We start from the raw sequence: 22,103 nt of genomic DNA, 5'->3' as shown, positions 1-22,103 counted from the left end.
GTACTACACTTAAGGTGGTAGAAAATGAAAAAGACCTGGGAGTAATTGTGCAGTCAGATATGAAGTTTCTGAGCAATGCAGACAGGCTGCCAGGGCAGGTCATGGGGTTTTGTCAATGATTTATAGGAATTTTGCTAGCAGGGAAAAGGAGGTGATTGTCCCTCTGTATAAGGCAATGGTCAGGCCATGCCTTGAGTACTACGTACAGGTCTGGAGGCCTCATTTTAGGAAGGATGTAGATTTGCTTGAGCTTGTACAGAGAAGGACAACAAGATTGGTGAGGGGAATGAAGGGATTCTCTTACCAAGAGAGTCTTAAGTTCTGCAAATTGCAGTGGCTGGAGACTAGGCACCTGTGCGGTGATCTGATTGAGGTGTATAAAGCCTTGAATGGGATGAGCACGCTGAATTCTGATGGGATCCTTCCACCTGTTCAGATTACAAACCTAAGGGGGCATAAATTCAAATTAAGAAAAGACAGATGTAGAATAGATGTGCGGAAATTTGCCTTTAGCCAGCAGGTGGTTAATTGTTGGAACAAACTTCCATCTGTTGTGAAAGTTGATAGTTTAAATAAATTTAAGGAGGAACTGGACAGGTATTTGGAGGGAATGGTGTGATTTTTTTTTTTTTTTTCTGGCTGATGCTGCATAAGCTCATACACTTGCTTTTTTTTTTTTTTTTTTTATGTAAACCCCAAACATGAGAGGTGTTAGAACCTCCTATAGTACTTAGTACCGTGCTTGGGTTGGAGGTTGAGAAGACGAAAGAAGATATTTGTTGACATTGGACTTGAACTTCTGTAGACTGTAATTTTCAGGAAATAAGTATGAAGGAAGGTTGTTCCAGAAAACAGCAGTTGAATGAGTAAACGAGGAAGATGAAAAGTTGGTTCTGTGAGTTTGAAGTTGGACAGTAAATGGATGTTGGCTGGTGGCGGCACGTGTTCGGACAGTTTTGAAAGAGAGAGCAGGAATTATAGGAGCTAATTCAGAAGAACAGTGCCCATGGAAGTATCTGTAGCAGAAACAGTACATCTATCGTCGAGTGCAGAGACTCTGTTAGAGATGAGTCATTAATTAACCTAATTGCCCTCTTCTGAATGGAATCAAGAAGCCTGAGAGAGGTTTTGGGGGCACCATCCCAGATGTGGGAACAATATTCCATGGCAGGGTGAATTTGTGATTTATACAGATGAGCAGCTGTTTGGAAGAAAAGTAATGCCGAGAGTGAAAGAGAAAACCAAGTTTTTTTAGATGCAGAAGAAGCAATATTTGTAATGTGCTTGTACCAAAAGAGATTAGAAGTCAGGGTAATCCCCAAAAGAGATATCATTTTGCCTAGAAATCGTAGTGTCACTAAAGATAAACATAGGAGCAGAAGAATCCTTTTTGTGAGATAAAAGACAAGACTGAGTTTTAGAAGGGTTGAAATCAACTAAGTTGTCTTTGCCCCACTGGAGAATTACCTGAAGATCAGCATTTAATGAATTGGTAGCAGATTTGAGAAGTTGAAGCTGATTGAGCAGGACAAGGTTTCTCAAAATGGAAAGTGGAATGCAATGTGCTATCATCGGCAAAACTATATGGAAGAAGGTCATTAATATACAATAGGAATTGAGTGGCGGAAAGAACTGAACCTTGGGGGACACCGCCATTAGTGGAGAAGCTAGAAGACAGAGAGCCATCAACCATCACCCTCAGTGAGCGATCAGATAGAAAACTGGATAACCAATTACTAAAAACAGTTGGCAAACCATAAGATGGAAGCTTGTTTAGAAGACCTTTATGCCAAACATGATCGAAAGCCTTTGAGATGTCAAGAGCAACTACTTGTGTTTCACCAAACCTTTCCATTGAATTAGTTCATAAATGGGTAACATAAGCCAGAATATCACCAGTGGATCGACACTGACGGAATCCATACTGGCGATCGTTGATCAGACGGAAGGTTTCTAGGTAGTTTAAAATTTGGCAGTTAATTGATTTCTCCATTACTTTAGAAAGAGTAGAAGTAATTGCAATGGGACGATAATTGGATGGGAGGGATTTGTCACCCGTTTTAGGAACTGGCTGGATATGAGCAAATTTCCAAGCAGAAGGAAAAACACCTTTGGAATAAAAAAGTGAGAAAAAAAAAAAAAAAAAAAAAGGTGGCAAAGAATAGGAGTAAGTTCAGGAGTACGGGTTCTGAGAACAAGTGGAGAAATACCATCGGGGCCTTCTTAGCATCAAGATTCGTCAAAATCCTTCTGACATCCTTTTGACGGAAGACCATAGGAGGCATTGAATGGAGCGCATTTGGAATAGTGGGAGGTGTTTTACCAAGATCGTTAATGCATGAGCTGAAAGAAAAATGGGATGCTAGCAAGTCAGCTTTATCCTTGGCTGAAGTGACAACAGAACCATCTGGTTTGGACAGAGGTGGGAGCAGAGATGGGCAAGAGTTGCGGCCAATAGCTTTGGCAAGAGACCAGAATGCTCGGCTACCATTAGGGCAAGAAGCAAGTTTTCTACTCTTAGCATATTCAAACTCTAGTTTGGACTGGTTAATAACTGCTTTACAATTGTTGCGAGCTTTGGTGTAGGCAGAAAATGAAACTGAAGAATTAGAAACAAGCCAATTATGATATGCAACATTCTTCTCTTGAACAGCCTTAGCACATTTATTGGAAAACCAAGGTTTAGATAAAGGACGAGATTTTAAAGTGGAGTGTGGGATAAAGGATTCCATTCCTGCAAGAATAATTTCACCGACACGATCTGAACAAACGCTGACATCAGAACTTTTGAAACAGTAATCCAACCAAGGAAAAGAAGAAAAAAAGTCTCGCAGGTCATCCCATTTTGCATTTCTGTAATGCCAAACAACATGAGGTTGGGAATAGCCACGAGATAAGGATTCCATTGGAGAAGACAATCACCAAGTTGTGATCTGAAGTGCCTAAAGGACCTCTCACTTCGATCGTGTACTTAGAAGGGTTGTTTGTGAGAAAAATATCAAGTGTATTGGCTGTATGATTAGGATTGTCCGGTATTCTTGTAGGTAAATGAACAATCTGTGCAAGATCATTAGTAATTGCAAAAGCCTCAGCATCTCGACCAGCTGGGCCGGTGTGACTAGAAAACGGAAGCCAGCTGGAGTTGTAAACATTAAAATCACCAAGGAAAATCACCTCACTGTTAGGAAAGTTGGACTGGAGAAAGCAAAGCTGAAAAGAGGAAGTCAAAGAGCTCAAAGTTATTAGTGGAGTTGGGAGAACAGTAGAATCTGACACAATGAGGTAGAGAGATTTTAAGCCAAAGAAGATCAAAGAAAGGAGATTCCAAATTGCCAAGTCTCTGATAGGGAATATCGGAATGGACATATGCACAAGTACCACCTTTGAAGCGAAAGGAATCATACAGTGAATAATTAGGGCATCTGAGATGAGCAGTAGTTGAATCAACTGATAACTGAGATTCTGTCAGAAAAAGTACATGGGGTTTGGCAGACTGCAAGTGGAAATGGACATTGTTGAGATTAGAATTGAGACCATGTATATTTGTGAAATTAATTAGGAAGTCCTTGGGAGGTTTAGATCTTTTCGCAGATAAGTTTGCTCTATTAGTTTGACAATTCATGGTGTATTCAATAGTAAGAAAAAGTGGGTGGGACATGCTGTATGAAGTAATGAAATTTTTGGATATGGCGTACACATGGTAAGAATATACCCAGATCCTTGACATAACATGGTCTCGACAATGCTCCCCGCATACACACTACTCGGACTCCCTCCAGTCACTATCTGGCAGAGTAGAGGTAGCAAGATTATATACTAGCTGATCCGGAAGCCTCCTAGAGAGTTACCAATAGGTTTGGTGGTGGTAGTAGTAGTAGTGGCGGCATCACATGCCGCCACTACTACTACTACTACATAGTTTGTTTACATACATACATAACATATAATATTATATTTTATGTTAAATTCTTGCATTACTATATTTTATTTGTTCTTACAATTCTCAATACATGATTTATTCTCAATAAATGATAATAATTGAGAAAACAATTTTTTTATATTTATAAATCACACATAAAATGAATAGCATCTCACTTAGCATATCAGAAGATCCGTAGGTTTAGATAAAGAAAAACACAAAAAAGTAGAATACTTATTCACTTTGCAAACTTTACAAAAATAATTACAAAGGAGTTGCAGGGAACAAACCCTATTGAGCATTCTCACATGTTTTTAGCTAATTACTCTTCAAAAACCCTCACAATGTTCATCCAAGCTGAGATGATGATGCTATATTTACAAAGCCAGAGAAGATAGCTGATGAATAAACTTGAACTAAAATGGCAATTGTTCTACACACAATCAAAACTTATGCTACTAGGCTGTGAAAACACAAATATTACTTAAAAACCAACTCACTTTTTTCCATCATTAATCTTGAACCAACAATTAACATGCAAATTTTTTCTCAAAAGGCACCTGAACAGGTCCTGTATGTCTGTTGCTATGTTAACTAATTGACAATGCAACACTCCTAGTACATTACATGTTCTTACATGTAATGCTCTCAAATTTACATAGGAAGCATATGAGGGCTGTTGAACACAGAATGATCATAATTTTTTATGAACAGCTGTACTACTTGCTATTTCTGGCTGAGATGTGGAATTTAAGACCACACCAAGATGCATCACATAGCAACTGCGCAGTGAACTTGTGCACTCAGTGTGACTTTGGCAGACAGTCAAGTTTATGCCTGTTCATTTTCAACTATATAACAAAAGGCATGACATGCAAGTAGTATGCTGCTCTCAAATTTTGTTTCTGCCTCAAGAAAATATCAGTTGAAACATAAAATGTTAAAAGAAGCTTATGGAATCTACACTTCCATACAGCACTCACAGATGGTTTAGAATGTTTAAAGATAGACAATCACAAAAATCAGTGGACCTGGAGCTCCAGCCGCTGTCTCCACAAAAAACGTAAACGCTGCTTCTGTAATCACGAGAGAAGATCATTGTATAACAGTAAGGCAACTGGCAGAGATGTTGAGAATATCAGTAGGAAGCATGCATGGTATTTTCCATGACGATTTGCATATAACATGTGTTTGTGCACACTGGGTTCCAAGACTACTCAAATCTGAGCAACAACAAGTTTGCATGGAAGTTTGTCAGGAGCTGCAATGGATGGTTACTGAAGATGGTGAGGGTTATGTACAAGGCGATAATGGTGGGTGAGATGTGGCTTCATTGTTTTAAACTATAGAGTTGGAAGTTTAAGTTATCGGCAACACTGAAAATAGCAAAAGTTGTGACTTCTGCAAAAAAAAAAAGGTTATGGTCAACTCTTTTTTTGATATTCGAGGAATGGCCACCAACATATTGCTGCACACTTTTTGGATCACATTCATCACAAACAACCACAACCACACACAGATGGGTAGATGCTGCATCACAACTAGAGCTCACAATACCAGTAAAAACCTTAATACTGGTATTTCGGTATTTTTAATTTATGAAACTGGGATACCGGTATCCTTGTTTCATAAATAAAAAATACCTTAAAAAACACCCCTACTCAATTTTGAAATACCAGTATTAATACTGGTATTCTAAAAAAAAAAAAAAAAAAAAAAAAAACTTTTCGCAATAAATTTTAATGAAATTAGGTGCAATAAAGTAAGGAAAAAACAAGTAATTACTTCAAGTCATGTTTTAAATCAAAGTTTTATTACAATAATAAATATTCTAGCAAAAATTATTAAACATACAGTTATTCTAAAAACAATAAAATAAGCATCCACACTACCTGTCCGAATAAAGTAAGCTCTTAAGAAACTCAATAGTGTTATCATTTAAACTGGATCTAATTTTGGTACATATTTAATTAGTGGCAGAAAACGTCCTTTTGGATTCTGTACTGGTTGGTGCTTTGTACTGAGATAGTCGTAGACAAGTTTCTTTTTGTGGCACTATACCCGTATTAACGAAAGAAAGGCACTGACGTTTAAGTTTGGTGTGGAAACCAAATCTAAGTTGTGTGTGTGGAGGATATTTATTTATTTATTAATTTTTATTTTCCTGTAACTTAGTAGTGCCATCAGTGGTCATTGTTATGATTTTTGAATAGCAGCTCCCCTCAAGCACTAAGCCCCACAACAGTGGTTTTCAACCTTTTTTTAATAATGGCACCCCCCAAGTAATTTATTTTATTTTGTGTCACCCCTACTCAATTTTCTACCTGTTAGATCCAATTCTCTCTCTGTGTGTATTAGATATCTATACATATATCTAATATTAAAAAATATATATGTTATATGATAGTTATTACAATAATATAACTATAAACAAAATTACAATTCATAATACAAATTATATATATATAATAATTTTATTCTTTATATAGATATTAAATAAACATCAATTATAGATCCTCACAAAATTAAAAGATACTGTACACCTTTTTATAATGAAATAAATATACACATTTAAAAAAAAATTAAGTTTAAGTAACTTAAACCCAAATTACGTGGCATCCCTGGAACTGCCCCACAAGCTACCTGACTGCGTTCAAAAATGAGAATTTCCAGGAGTTGAGGGATTTTCCCCCCTACACACACACACACACACACACACACACACACACACACACACACACACACACACACACACACACACACACACACACACACACACACACACACACGAGTATACATATTATATGTGAGCTGTCAGTTTCTCAAGAGCAATATAAAACAAAAGTAATTTTTCATAAAACTCTATTAACAATACATAACTGGTGTTCATTTACATCTAATCTATTCATTTTTCTCATTTAATCTGTTAATACATGCTATCATTTCCATAAAATTTCTCTCAATTAACAACTCTCTCTACAGCTGCAAACAGTAAACTAATTCAATCTTAATCACTTCCTCATATTTCTCTTAAACACCAATATCAATTCTCTTGACAACAGAAGGTGCCTCCGTAGCCGTGGGAAGGAGCAGCAGCAGCAGTGCGAAGCACACGCTTCTTGATTAGAGTGGGGTTCGAGCCCGTCACCACCAAATACAGAGGATGCGGAAAGGTCAAGGGAATGACCACCGCATATTCCCGGAGCAATATGGCCTTAGTTACTAATGCTCCTAAAAACCAAATAACAAACAAACAAATTTGACAACAGCAATCCATAAGTCGCTAACTTAATGCTAACAATTCCATGTGATCTCTCTTAATTTAGCAATATCAATTTTCTTTACAACTTCAACCAATAAACCAACTCAATACTAAACATTTCCTTATTTCTCGTGTTTCTTCAACTTCAACCTTACTCTAAAATAATCTCTCACTTTATCTATAGGTACTATTTGCAAAACAACACAGTCACAGGACTTACATTCCTTCTCTTTCATGGTGGGATTCCTTTGTGCAGGTTCCTTCCATGGAGTGCGGTGATGTCTCTCTCTCTCTCTCTCTCTCTTCTTAATTGAACTCTGAATCTCTGCTGTATAACTCTTCCAATATTGTCTTATTTTGGGATTTCGAGAACAGGTCTCTGTTAATACTGAAGGAAATTACCACAGCAGTAGTAGAAGCCAGGACACTATCTGACTGGCTTGTTATTCAACTTCTGGATTAACTTCTAGCACAGGAACATGCCCTGTGGAACCCTTCCCTATATAGCTGGACACTCCCACAACTGGACCCGAACTGAACTCAGAACTACCACTGGAAGTCTGCAATCCCTCCAAACAACAACCACAAACCCCTCTTTTGGTGCGAGCACCTTATTTATTTCCCTCCCATTTATTTATTTATTGAACTGATTGCAGATTGTAAATTACAATCGCCCCTTGTACTACTTTTTTTTATACGCAAGCTTATGTGAAAACCCCAGAGGGGTTTGCATGCATTTACGTATCTCCCCCTATCTAATTTAAACCTGACTCAATCACCGTGTTATTCTTTAAACTCACTCTTCTTCCTTTGGTGGGAAAAACAATATTTTTCCCACACAATGAAACGCTTTCATCTTTTACCTCAAGATCACCTGTTCACAATACCTTTGAACTGCTCCATACCAACACCCTTTCCCAAAATGCACTAATTGTTGCATCCTCAAGTAGCGGTGTAATAGAGGAATTAAACTACTGTTCAGAAGCTTTTAATTTTAACCTTCTGCACCTGTCATACCATTGCTCACAATATTTCTTAATTGCACTACCAGGCCTACTGTCACTAATGGAAATATTTCCGTAATGATGTTTTCTTTATTCCTTAAATGCTTTACTTCCACACACACACACACACACACACACACACACACACACACACACACACACACACACACACACACACACACACACACACACACTATGCACTAAGAGAAATATTTGTAAGATTTTGTCTTACAGTTTCATGAAGTTTTCAGGTTTCCGTTGCATTTGTACTGTGTATTACAATCCCTCATTTGAAAATTCAGCAGTATTAATGATTTATTGTTGTCTATTTTATAACTTTTATTTGAATAAATCATGGATAATTATTTTTTTAAAATTAGTACCGAAAAACCGTATTTTTGTACCGATACCGGAAAAAAATTACCAGGATCCTGGAATCTTAGTATTGTAAGCCCTAATCACAACAATGTGAGACCTCACATTGCTCAAGCCAGCATTAATGTCAAATTGTGTTTCTCATCTGCCCTACAGCCCTGACCTTACACCCCCTGCTTTATTTTTTTTTCAAAATTTAAAGAAGGAGCTATGAGGAGGATATTTCCAATCATCGGAAGAAGTTGTAAAGACACTGAAAGCGATTCTCAAATGCATATCAAAAAATGGCTTCCACATGTTTTTGAAGAATGACACAAATGGAATAAGTGCATTTCATCAAATGGGGACTATTTTGAAAAGGACCATCAAATGGCCGATTAATAAAGGAATGGTGTAAAAAAAAATTCTGATCATTCTTATTCTTTATTGAACAGCCCACGTACAAAGTATTGCGAGTTACTTTGTATGTTTCCTAAAATTCTTTGATAAACTCTTAATAACTCAAATTTCAATAACTTCCTTGTGAAAACCTCTACAGGAATAGTGCTTTAAAATTCAAGTTAACATTATTATTGTATTATATACTGTTCTTGATAACTTGTTTATGACCCAATTTTATGAGACTACCCTATTTTTGAGATCAAGAGAAAATGTCTCTGGGCTAAATCTAAGCAGAAGTGGGCAGGCAGTGCATCAGCAGCACATTCATTACTTCAATACCCATGACTTCCCCAAGTTTAAATGTAAGATTAGACACTCTTAATGCAGGCTGAATATATTTTATATTCAGCCTGCATATTTTACATTCAGCCTGTTTTGATTTCAATACATTTTTAGAGTGAAAATATACATTTTAGTGCCAGTTTCAGTAGTGTTCAGATGGTGGCAAGGATAAAACTAAAGGTGTCAGTTGTGGATAAAATTAAAATCATTAAGCTGTAGAAAAGGGTTTGTTGTTATTATTTATATAGTGCATTAGCATTTAAGGCCATACTGCACTGTATGTGTCATGTCAGTACAAGTGTGTGTGGCCTGAAAATACTTCCTGGAAATCCCCCCATGAGGGGGGGGGGGAATTCCCTACTCCCTCTATCCAAGATCAGCTAATATAGCTCTGATTAGTTGGCTAACTACAGCTGAGACCAGAAACTGTAAGAATGCAGTGGAGGATGTAGAAAAGAGAACAAGAAGTCTGTAATTGCTCCAAATTTGAAATTCCTCTTAATACGCTTTCAGCTTATCTAGCAAATACAAGCCAATTTTGAAGTAGGCATGATATCTACCTAATCCCTTAGCATCAAGAAATGAACGAGAAAAGCAGGTTATTCAGATACAGAAAAATGTGTTGATTTTTGGTGTGAAAAAAAAAAAAAAATTTTAAGGTGAGATGGTTATTCATTAAAAGGCTAAAAAATTTCCAAAAGAGACTTTTTTTAAAAAAAATTATTTTGCAGCAAGTTTTGAAAGTTGGCAATTAAATCTGTAATGAATGGCATTACAATTTCTGAAATCTAAAATATTACAGGCCTAGTGATATAAACAACACAGATAAGATAGATTTGTTTTGTATGTGTGTTTGTCTGATAAAGTAATGATTTATTATTATTTTTTTTATTTAAAAATTAAAAGATTCAAAAAAATTACCTGAGCTGCCATATCAATCAATGCAGGTAGCCTGAGGTTTTTCCCCTCCCGATTTCGGAGATATTCGAGTAAACTTCCATTTGCCATGTATTCTGTTATAATATATATAGGTTCCTCTTTAGAACAAACAGCATATAATGATACCAGTTTCTCATGCCTGAATTTCTTCATTATAGATGCTTCTTGAAGAAAAGCAGATGGGTCCATTGTACCCGGTTTCAATGTCTTTATGGCTACTTCTGTAGTTCCTTTCCACATTCCTTTAAGATGAAAAGAAACCATTATCACCGTACAATTCTTCCAAACAATAAATAATATTTTAATATTCTGTTAAAATTTTATGAAACAGTTCTTAAAATATATCATCTTACATAAATATCATCTCTTTTATAAATGTCTCTCTTTCTCTCTCTCTCTCTCTCTCTCTCACACACACACACACACACACACACACACACACACACACACACACACACACACACACACACAATAAATAAAATAACTACATCTCAAACCAACTGTTCATTTTGGCTCTGGATAATGTGTTTTAATTCTATTTCTCTTTATGCCAAATATGTTAGGTGGTTTGGCTTCTATAAAGTACCCAACCTAAACCTTATTTTAGTTTATGACTGGATAGTTATCTTCAGCATAGAGTATGTTACTTGGCCAACAACCTTTGTTTTAAAGGATACAGCTAAGTTTACCAACAGGACTATGAGCAGAGGATTTCACTGTCAACAGAGGAGCCACATTTACTGAAATTCTGCCAAAAAAATTTGAACAGTTGACTGTCTTATATATACACACCCCTCCCTCCAGTAGGAACTCCTCCAGATTGTCACCTTTTTTGAACCTTTGCTAACCTGGCTGGTGTTCTGTGGAAGAATATTCATGAATTCCTTAATGACCTCTATTACTGGAGTGCAAAATTTTAAAAATGGCAGAGACAATACCAGCACCAAGCAAGTAAGTAAGTAAATATGTTTTAGGATAGGGCGGCACCTAGAATGTTAGTTCAACTATGCCTCATTTCATTGTGAAAGTACAGAACGTCGTAAAAAGGCCAGATATGTGAATTATGTTTGTGTGAGTTATTGTGGGATGTGTTGTTCATGTTGTTCCTGGACATTTGGCTACCCAGAAGCAGCCATCACCTGGGGCACCTTCGTAGCCAGGTGGGCAGGAGCAGCAATGCGTAGCACACGCTTCTTGATTAGACCGGGGCTTGAGCCTGTGACCACCAAATACGGAGGATGCAGAAAGGTCAGGGAATGAACACCGCATATCCCGGAGCAATATGGCCTTAGTTGCTAATGCTCCTAAAAACCAAATAACAACAACAACCATCACCTGGACAACTGATTCCGAATACTCGTCCACACCATGGGAAGATAGACCAGGAGCTATTTCCCGAATAGTAGTAGCACAATAGAAAGGGACGGTGATGGTGGGCAGAACAAAGTTCTTGCCAAAAGCAATGGCCAAATTTCTTTAAAAAAATAAAATAAATAATAATAAAATAACTAAATAAACTCTATTTAACAATAACTAACTCAATCTCCACATTTAGCAGCAGCCAATAACTTAGACCCCAAAATTAGAGGACAAAATTACAATGTACTATTAACTGAATATTCTAAAGTTAACTTTTTAAACCTTAAAATAGAGTTGTAACAACTCTATTTTAACAACAACTTCATTAAATTTAACATTATTGACATTGTTATCAAAATTTACAAGTAGATACCAATAGATATATGACCACTCAGCATCCACTTACAAAATGAGTGTTGAAATCAAAACTAAATTTGATTTTAACACTGTACCTACCTAACCTTAATACAAAATCTGAATATGTAGCAGTCAATTGCACGACCATAAAAGCCTACATCTTTTATAACTTAACCCGGCAGCTGAATTGAGTGCACAGGCATAAATGGTAAAATTCACTTAAAGCTTAAGATACAAAGTGACTTTATTACACCTCGTTACTTATACCAGAGTAAGTTGTGTTAACCAGAAAAGCACGTCTACTCTGGAAATGTTCCTGGCAAAGGTTTGCAAAGACCGATAACAGCCAGCATCCTGAATGAGTAAATATTTGTTGCCCGGAGCAAAACCGTTCAGTGATGATCTGTTCATTGAGGATCTTAATTCCTCCCTAAAGTCATCATACAAAGGACAATGATACAAAACGTGTTTCCAGCACTCACTTTTCCCACAGCCACATAAGTCCGTTCTGGAAAGTCTGAAATGATTTTTTTTTTTTTTTTTTTTGATTTGGTAGTTGTTGGCGCATCGGCTTCTGTGGCCATATTGCACCTCCCAAGGTTTTTTCAGCACTTTGATCCAAGCCCGAGGCGGGAATCGAACCCGCGACCTTTGGGTTGCCAGGCAGGTACTTTACCCACTCAGCTAGCCCGGTCGGCGTCTGAAATGAAAGCTTCTGGTTCAAGGATCCATGCTCTGTCTGTGTTATGATGTAAGATGAGTCAATGTCAAGAGAAAACCAACAATTGTGCTTCTTATTAACAAGAAAGGAAACCTTGAGAATAAATGTTCACTGTCACCAGCAAGCACGACTGTAGCAGTATCCCAATGGTCTGCCAAATGTTCACAAATTCATTCCAGCAACAAGATCATTCTGTTTTAACATTCATCTGTAAATTTAAGGTTACATCCAAAAGGTCAGTAGGTATTCTCTTTTTGGTAACAAAAGCCCCTGTAAGCCACATAAAGATCTAGAGGCATTTGGCCAGCTATAACTTGCACAATACCAGTACCAAGTTTAAAGAAAAAAAAAATAAAATAATGATTACATGATAGAAAATAAATATTAAAATACCATAATGCAAAGTCTAATTACCTCGCCAAACTTCTCCAAAATTTCCACTACCCAATTTACATATAAAATGTAAGGAAGGCCGAGGAATTTCCCATTCATCTCTTGTTTCAGGAGACAGATCCCACATATGTGGTTTTGGTTTCGGACAAGGCATGGTTAACTTGTGACACAATCCATTAGCACCTTCTGCAATGATTTTAACAAAATAATCCTCATATCATGTATAGCTAACATATTTTCCATTATATAATCTTAAATTTTTTTCTTTTATATCAAATATTTGCTGAAACAATGCAATTCTAAACCCAAAGCATAAGATGTAATTTAATGTAAACCAGTAATTTAAGATATGTTGACATATCTTAAATTACATACAGTAAACCCTAGATTTAATGGATACTGATATAACGGATTTCATAGACCGGACAAATAATAATACAGTAATGCATATATTAAATCCCGACCACATTTTTTTTTAGGTTATACAAAACTTCAGTGTTATTATTAATAACATTACCTAATAATAATTACCTATTTCCATTATTACCTATTCCATTATTTCCATACACTTCAGTGTTATTATTAATAACATTACCAATAATAACTTATTTCCATTATTGCTTTGATAATTACCTACTTTTATTTTTATAATCAAATTCAGGAAATTGTATTCAGGAAACTGTTTTTTATTCTTTCTGAAACTTGTTCAAATAGCTGTTTTCCCAGATTACAGGTAACAGGGCAGGCGATGACTGCAAGCTGAACGTGACTCGGGACACTAAACTGCAGGTCTACTGACTTGCTTTGTTTCAGTCTCAGTCTGCCTCAATCTATGTGCAATCAGGTTGTATACAGAGTGTTCACACTCTGTATCTGTTCACAAGTAATCACAGAGTGTTTCTGTGATTTCTCAATTGTGACTTTATTTATTAAATAATTTTGCAATTCTTACAATTTAAAATGGCATCAAGTGATAAAGGAGTTAAAAGAAAGCGTGTGAACTTAAATGTGGCACAGAAATTAGAGCTGATTGAGGAATTAGAACAAGGCGTCTCAGTAGCATGTGTTTGTGAAATTTAAGGTGTAAAAAAATAAACTGTTTCTCATAACCGTAAATCAAAGGCCAAATTGCAACATAATTTTATATTGTACAGCAGTGGTGTCCAACCTTTTTTCCCGTACTGGGGCCGTATTCAAAATTAGATTTGTTTCGTGGGCCGCACATAGTGATTCAAGAAAAAAAATTGTGTGTCACGTTTTCTATATCTTGTTACTCGTAAAAGGAAGTTTCTATTTTCATGTTACCATTTTTTTTCTTTTCTAGATATATATATATATATATATATATAAAAAAATGCAAATTCCCAGCACTTTTATGTGCAACAAATCTATGTCAGTGATTTATCTTTTAGATTTTATTAAAATTATAAAAATGACTTACTTTTTTTTTTTAAATACTTTACTTTTGCTTTTAAATGCTCATTTTAGAAAATTTACGACTTGAAAAGGATCACAGCTTTTCGATATTAAGGTGAATAAATAAATATAATGATAAACCTAAAATTGAAATATTTGAAAATTTTATTAAGTACAATACAAAATAACATTTACTGGACAAAAACTTAACATTTAATGAGATTATTGAGGCTGGATATTTTTAAATAATTGTTCAAAATTTGGTTGCAAATTTGTGACACCAATCTCAATAACATAATGAAGATTATGTCCTGATGGTATTTCTCCACTTGTTCTCAAAACCTGTGCTGCTGAACTTACTCCTATTCTATGCCACCTTTATTCACTTTCATAACTTAGTGATGGTCAATTCACTAATGTAGCCTCTAATGCATGCCCATTCTTGGTCTTGTGTCACTTGACAATATGAATGCAAAATGGGATGAACTGTGTGATTTTAAGTCCTCCTTTTCCGGTATGACAGTTAGGTGCTACTCAAGAGTCTAAACTGTTGATAGAGTTTATATTCAGGTCCTACTCATGAGATAAGTAATGCTGAATTTTGAAAAAGTACAGTTTTTCTGTGATAACCCCTTTGCTTGTACCTTCAAAATGGTGGGAGTATTAGTAACCCTGGAATACCCCCACATGCAGGGTCAGAAAGATTGCACCTAGTATAGTGAAGGTGATTCCAATCCCAATATTTATTTAACTTGTATCAATAAAATTATTCTTCTAGGAATAGAATGCTTTATTCCTCATTCCATCCAAAACTCTCATCCTTCATCTAACCCATGGATTTTGAATAAATGTGAGGCTATTCATGATGAGAAAATGCATATCAATTTGGTTTTGACAAAAATCTTTGGCTTCACTTTCTGTCTATGATAATCTTGGAACAATTATAAGCAATTTTTTTTAAAAGGCTAAGAGTAGGAAACTTGCTTCGTGTCCTTACTAAAGCTATTTGGTGGGAGAGAGTGGGAGACAATGCAGACAGACTGCCAGGGCAGGTCATGGGGTTTTGTCAATGATATATAGGAATTTTGCTAGCAGGGAAAAGGAGGTGATTATCCCTCTGTATAAGGCAATGGTCAGGCCATGCCTTGAGTACTGCGTACAGGTCTGGAGGCCTCATTTTAGGAAGGATGTAGATTTACTTGAGCGTGTACAGAGAAGGGCAACAAGATTGGTGAGGGGAATGAAGGGATCCTCTTATCAAGAGAGGCTTAAGTTCTGCAAATTGCAGTGGCTGGAGACTTGGCACCTGCGCGGTGATCTGATTGAGGTGTATAAGGCCTTGAATGGGTTCAGCACGCTGAATTCTGATGGGATCCTTCCACTTGTTCAGATTACGAACCTAAGGGCGCATAAATTCAAATTAAGAAAGGACAGATGTAGAATAGATGTGCGGAAATTTGCCTTCAGCCAGCAGGTGGTTAATTGCTGGAACAAACTTCCATCTGTTGTTGTGGAAGTTGATAGGTTGAATAAATTTAAGGAGGAACTGGACAGGCATTTGGAGGGAATGGTGTGATTTTTTTTTTGGCTGATGCTGCATAAGCTCATACACTTGCTTTCTTGCATCACATGCCACTACTACTACTACTACTACAACAGAGAGTGGTAATCAATTGACACTGCTCTTTGTGGACATATGTTATTAGTGGAGTGTTCCCAGATTTCAGTGCTGGGCCCATTGTTGTTTTGTGTATTCATCAATGATACTGATGAAGGTATATCAGGATTAATGTCCAAGTTTGCAGATGATACAAAGGTTGGCAGGGTTGTTAATGACAGTAAACACAGTATGCTACTCCAACTGGATCTAGACAAGTTGGGGAAATGGGCTGAGAAGTGGCAACTGAAGTTTAACAATGACAAATGCAAAGTACTGCATATGGGTAGCAATAACCTAAGAGAAATGTACCAACTGTGTGGTACTACACTCAGGGAAGTAGAAAGTGAAAAAGACCTGGGAGGTATTGTGCAGTCAAATATGAAGTTTGCTGAGCAGTACAGATGGGCTGCCAGGGCAGATCATGGAGTCTTGTCAATGATATATAGGAATTTTGCTAGCAGGGACAGGGAGGTGATTATCCCATTGCACAAGGCAATGGTCAGGTCACACCTAGAGTAGTACAGGTCTGGAGGCCTCATTTTAGGAAGGCTGTAAAGTTGCTAGAAGGAGTACAAAGAAGGGCAACAAGATTGGTGAGGGGGAACAAAGGGGTGCTCTTACCAAGAAAGGCTTAAGTTCTGTAAATTGCAGCACCTGGAGAGTAAGCACACCTGCAAGGTGATCTGATTGAGGTGTATAGGGCCTTGAATGGGTTGAGCAAGCTGAATGTTGATGAGATTCTTCCTCTTGCTCAGATTAAGAATCTGAGGGGGGATAGATTCAAATTGAGGAAAGACAGTTCTAGAATGTTTGCCTTTAGCCAGCAGGTGGTTGATTGGTGGAACAGACTTCCATCTTTTGTTGTGGAAGTTGATAGCCTAAATAAATTTAACGCTGAGCTGGACAGGCATTTGGAAAGAATGGAGGGGTGAAATGGGAGGATTTTTCTTGCATCGTATGCTAATGTTAATGCTATTATCTACAACTACTTCTGTCCATTCATATCTTCAACTCTGTTACATCCTGATGGTTCTATTACTGCAATATCATCATCTAAAGACAAAGCTGCCTTACTAGCACTTTATATTTCCTCTAATCCTCACATTGTTAATTTTAGTAAATACCTCCTATCATACCAATTCAAAGCCTCACACAGTTTTCCAACAGAAAGGCATTAGAAGACTCTTAATCTTGAATCTTCTGCCAAGAAGTATCCAGGTTCTGATAGTATTTATCCATTTCTTCTTAAAACTTTTTTTTCAGAGTTAACTGTATTTGTTTTTCCTTTTAACACTTTTCTTATACCAGTGGTGTTTTTCCTTCTACTCTGAAATTTTCTCTTATTAAGCCAATTCCTAAAAAAGGGTGACAAATTCCTCCCTTCCAATTACAGTCTCAGTGCAATTACCTCAATTCTTTCCAAAGTAATGGAGAAATCCATCAGTCAATCAACAACCCTTGCACTATTGTTAAACTGTCGACATAATTAAAAATCACCAATTTGGATCTATCTCAGCATCTTTGGACAAATTCCATAGAAACGTTTGGAGAAACTAAAGACCAAAAAATATAGAGATAAAAATACACAGTGTAAAATGAGTTAAAATTACAAATCATAAGGGCAAATAAAATAAGTTAGAATCACAAATTTAAATGGGAAGCTTTCAATTTCTTTGTCAACTAAACTAGCACCTGGAACAATACAACATAAACAGTAGGTTTTTCATGTGATAGAGGGTAAACTCTATCACAGAAAAAAAAAACCCACAAAACTAATCAGGATCTGGCAGCGATAAACACAATGTGCACTGGCAACAATATTCTAAATATGCCAGAGCTCATCGAATTATAGAACAGAAGACTCCAACAATGGGGGTGGATGTGAGTACCCTCTTTTTTCAGTTAAAACTGGGACCTGTCATAAAAATGCTGAGTGCCTCGAGCCATGAGAGAAAACAGAAATTGTGAGGGCAATCCACAATCTCGACAAAACTGAAGAAGCTTATCATGCTGTTCAGTCCAGTATTGCTCAGCAACAGTGGTTCAAATAAAACTGAAAGTGCTGATAGCCTCCTGATGAGGTCTTCCAACTTTGTGCCAGATTCACCAATGTAACAGATCTCACAATCCAGGTGCCTTGTATGGTAAAACCCACTTTACATGAGCAAAGAAGGAGCTTTTCCATTAGTGATGAGATATTGAAACTTTTTACTAGGAAGTTGTACAAATCTAATATGGTAATTCTGTAACACACTCACCAGGGTCTTAGAAACATCCATCACACAAGAAAAAGTTCAACTCACTGAACTTTTTCTTGTTCCTCTTTTATCCCTTCTACTTCTGTTTTTTGGGACATCCTTAATTTCCAAGTAATTCCTGACAATTATAATCTACAGAAATTTAGTTCCAACATTAAAAACTATCTTCGCTTGACCCTCAACCTAGAATACTATAGGTTCTAATATCACTCATGTTTGCAGTTACCATTAAAAAAAAAAATGCTGTACAAGGAGTGTTCCATAAGTTCCTACTTGTAAGATCTTTTAACTTCACAAACAGCTGTGTATAATGTATAACAGCTGTGTAGAATGTTTTGCCAAGGTTTCTCAAATATCTATCCAAAGCATCCATAACCTCATTATTAATGATAAAATGGACATCAACGATTTTTTTGTTGAGATTATTAAACTGATGAAAGTCAGAAAAGGGGGGGGGGGCTGATCAGGAGGAGGAGGAGATACTGAAGTAACTGGAACCTGCTCTTCTCTGCAGTTATGGCAACATTAGATTTGTGATTTGGTACATTGTCCTGGTGAAATAATATCTCCTCTTGCCAGTTTGCTGTATTGTTTTCTCTCGAATTCACTTCTTGTTTGAATCAAAGAATTGGTATAATATGCTCTGGTAATAGTTTGATCCCTTTGGAGGAAACTGGCCAATCTCATCTCTCAGAATCCTAAAAGAACAATGCAATGACTTTCCCAGAAAGGATCAGACTTAACCTAACCTTTGGAGGCAAAAGATGTTTCCACTCTTTTTCACTCTTTCTCAAAAGATGTTTCTTTAGACCGCTCTTTAGTCTACAGCAACGTTTCCCAAACTTTTTTAGTCACGGAACACTTTTCATCGAACAATATATTTACAGAGCACTTACAAAACAAAAGATGCACAATGCGTCGTATTACATACGATGCACTGTGCATCAAGAGCATCTTTATTTCCAACATCTGTGAAGCCGAAATTGAAATAACTGTCATCATACTTTCATTTTGGTCTTTTATTAGTTGATTCCTGTTTTTTCACTTCGGATGTTTGGGGAACAAAAGGTTGCGATTGTTCATCCTTACTTTGAAGTGTGACAATATTGTGTTCGTTTTCATTAACCATAGTTGCAATTCTAGAAGTACTTGCTTCTCATTTTAAAAGTTCCCCTTTTTCAACCACAAATCCATGATCATTTATTTTAATAATAATATTTCAAAATACTGATAATTATCAAAAAAAAAAAAAAAAAATACAAGGAAGTGAGTTTAGTTATGATATTGGTTCGCTTCCCCCTCTCAATTCAACCCATGTACTCCAGGCTAAATCGCATACACTACCTTGCTCTTTTTCATAGGTGTCATTACCTCTATGCAAAAACCCGCCAAAATAAAGTGTTCCGCGGCCTATTTGATTATTAGTCCGTGCCAGTATATTAATAACTGAAAAAAAAATTATGTTAAAAATTATAATGATGCAAAAGTGGTGTACACTACAAATATGCAAAATTTATTTATTTTATTATTATTTTTTAAATTATTAATTACGTTTTTTCACAGAACACTTGTTCACATCTCAATAGTGTTCCATGGAACACAGTTTGGGAAACACTGGTCTACAATGTCTACAGCTGGAGGATGTGGATGCATGTTTTGACCACTGCTAAGAATGGCATAGGAATTTCGTTGGATTCGCCATGAAAAGGCCCTGATTTTGACTTATTGCATTGCATTTGACCAGCTATTTTCCAGGGCTCAAAAGTTTCTGAAACCTAGTGTGCAGAAACTCATTTTATCCCCTTTTTTTTTTCTGATAGGCCTACAGTCGCAGCAAACTGCTGGACAGCGACTTAGCTGTAACTCATGATGAATTTGTTGATGCTAATGTGATTTTTGGAGAGATGACATAGGAAGGACTCACTGACTGAGGATCATCCTCAACTGACCTCCCATTCTGCTTGAATTCAGCTGTCCACCATATTAACACGAATATCTTGTGAAGCTTGATAACTGTTCTAACCACTAATTTTTCTACTTCATTTTCTGTTTTCAGTACGTCACCTTTCAAATCATGTGCAAACAATTAAAAATTAATTAATCAAAAATTTCTGAACATAATGAATATAGTAGTAACCAAAGCTCTGTTGATCCTTTTACAGCACTACATTTTCATCTTTGGTCCAATTCTACACCTTTTTAAAATTCTGTTAAATAACAGGACACTCATTTTCAAATGACAATAGTTATTAGCTCTATTCTACCAGTCTTACTATGGAATACTGGGCCTTACCATGAATACCCTGTTAGTGATTTTTTTTAATTCATTCTGATCTGCTCTTCAGTCAAAATTTCAAGTTATGTATATGTCTTTTTTTGAAGTTAGCATTCTAATGAGTTGATGAGATACTGATCATATTTCTGGGTTAGCCTGCAGATCAAGAAAGAGTTTTATATTACAGTAAACCCCCCACTATTCGCGGTTTCATGTATTCGCAGTCGCTGATTTAATATAAAATGAAACCTAAAAAAAATATGAATTTTAAATCGCTGTGAACATTTTCTGCCATAAAAAAACATGGCGTAATCATCTTTCCTGGTCAAAACAGCACTCAGTGGGTGGGGGAAGAGGGGTGACAAAATCACGAGCGTGGATGTTTCTCGCTAATCCTTGTTCAGTATGTGCTATGCGCTTGTCATGGAAGGTTTCGTCATTTGCTTTTAATTTATATGCTTATAAATTGAATAAATTTATCAATTTATAAATTGATATGCTTACAGAAGTGAAAAATCTACCGTTTTGCAGTAGACTTTTTCGAGTGTATTAACGGTAGAAAGTGACTTTATTGTGGACAAATTCTTTTCTAACCCCTACAAAAATATGGCTATGAATAACAAGAGAATTGTGAAAAGATCAAAGAAGGTGATGACATTAGCGAGTAAAATTCAGTCATTAGACAAAATTTCTAATGGTGAAAGTGTCTCGTCAGTGGCAAAACATTATAAAATCAATAAGTCAACGGTATGATCAATCAAGAAATCGTAAGGAAAAATCCGCCATAGTGTCCATGAAAACACGCTAATTGCTTCAAAAATTTGCTCTGTAACTCGTGATGTTAAATTAGAAAAAATGGAAAAGGCTTTAAATCTGTGGATAGAAGACCAAACTCAAAATAAAATTCCTTTAAGTTCACTCATCATTCGTGAAAAGGCAAAACACCTTTATCAACACTTTAGCGAAACTGGTGATAGCACTGGTGGGATAAGTTTTTTAGCTATAGCAAAGGCGCTGGATTGAAGGATTTGTTTGAAATTTCTTATAAATATTACATTTAATATTAAATTGTTTCTTATTTTCATTTCAATGCCTTATGCTTGCACTTCACTATGTACTGTCTATGTACATAGTCATATTATGAAGGTACATATAATACATACATAAACAAAATTTTAGACTAGTTTTTCTTATATATTTCATACTTTGGAACGGAACCCCTTTATTACTATGAGAGTCATAACTCAATATTTGTGTTTTCGGTATTCGCGTCATTTTTCAGGAACGTAACTCCCGCGAATAGCGGGGTTTACTGTATATTGAACTGTTTTTATCACCTGTCAATCCTTCTAAAAACAAAATACATTATGTTTGCATTATTACAAATGCCTAAGAGAAACTATAAAGTTTTTGGGAGTTCAAATAGATGCCAACTTTAATTT

At 36.2% G+C, this 22,103-nt stretch overlaps 1 protein-coding gene across 2 annotated transcripts in view; it reads right to left on the bottom strand.

Annotated features, from left to right (window-relative positions):
• The window catches only part of LOC150087435 (tyrosine-protein kinase Fyn-like), a 168,024-nt gene that overhangs the window by 48,691 nt on the left and 97,230 nt on the right, over nt 1-22,103 (bottom strand). For both annotated transcript variants that reach the window (XM_090371186.1, XM_090371187.1), the window contains exons 8-9: nt 13,074-13,238; nt 10,205-10,464 (exon numbers count right to left, since the gene is read on the bottom strand). In XM_090371186.1, coding sequence (XP_090227312.1) covers nt 10,205-10,464; nt 13,074-13,238 — 425 coding nt within the window. The remainder of the gene's footprint in view (nt 1-10,204; nt 10,465-13,073; nt 13,239-22,103) is intronic.

This window comes from Mastigoproctus giganteus, chromosome 4 (assembly GCF_048544385.1).
Source record: "Mastigoproctus giganteus isolate SK-2022 chromosome 4, ASM4854438v1, whole genome shotgun sequence".
Lineage (NCBI taxonomy): Eukaryota > Metazoa > Arthropoda > Arachnida > Uropygi > Thelyphonidae > Mastigoproctus > Mastigoproctus giganteus.
Note: the sequence above shows the minus strand (reverse complement) of the source record. Positions and strands in the feature narration are given on the sequence as shown.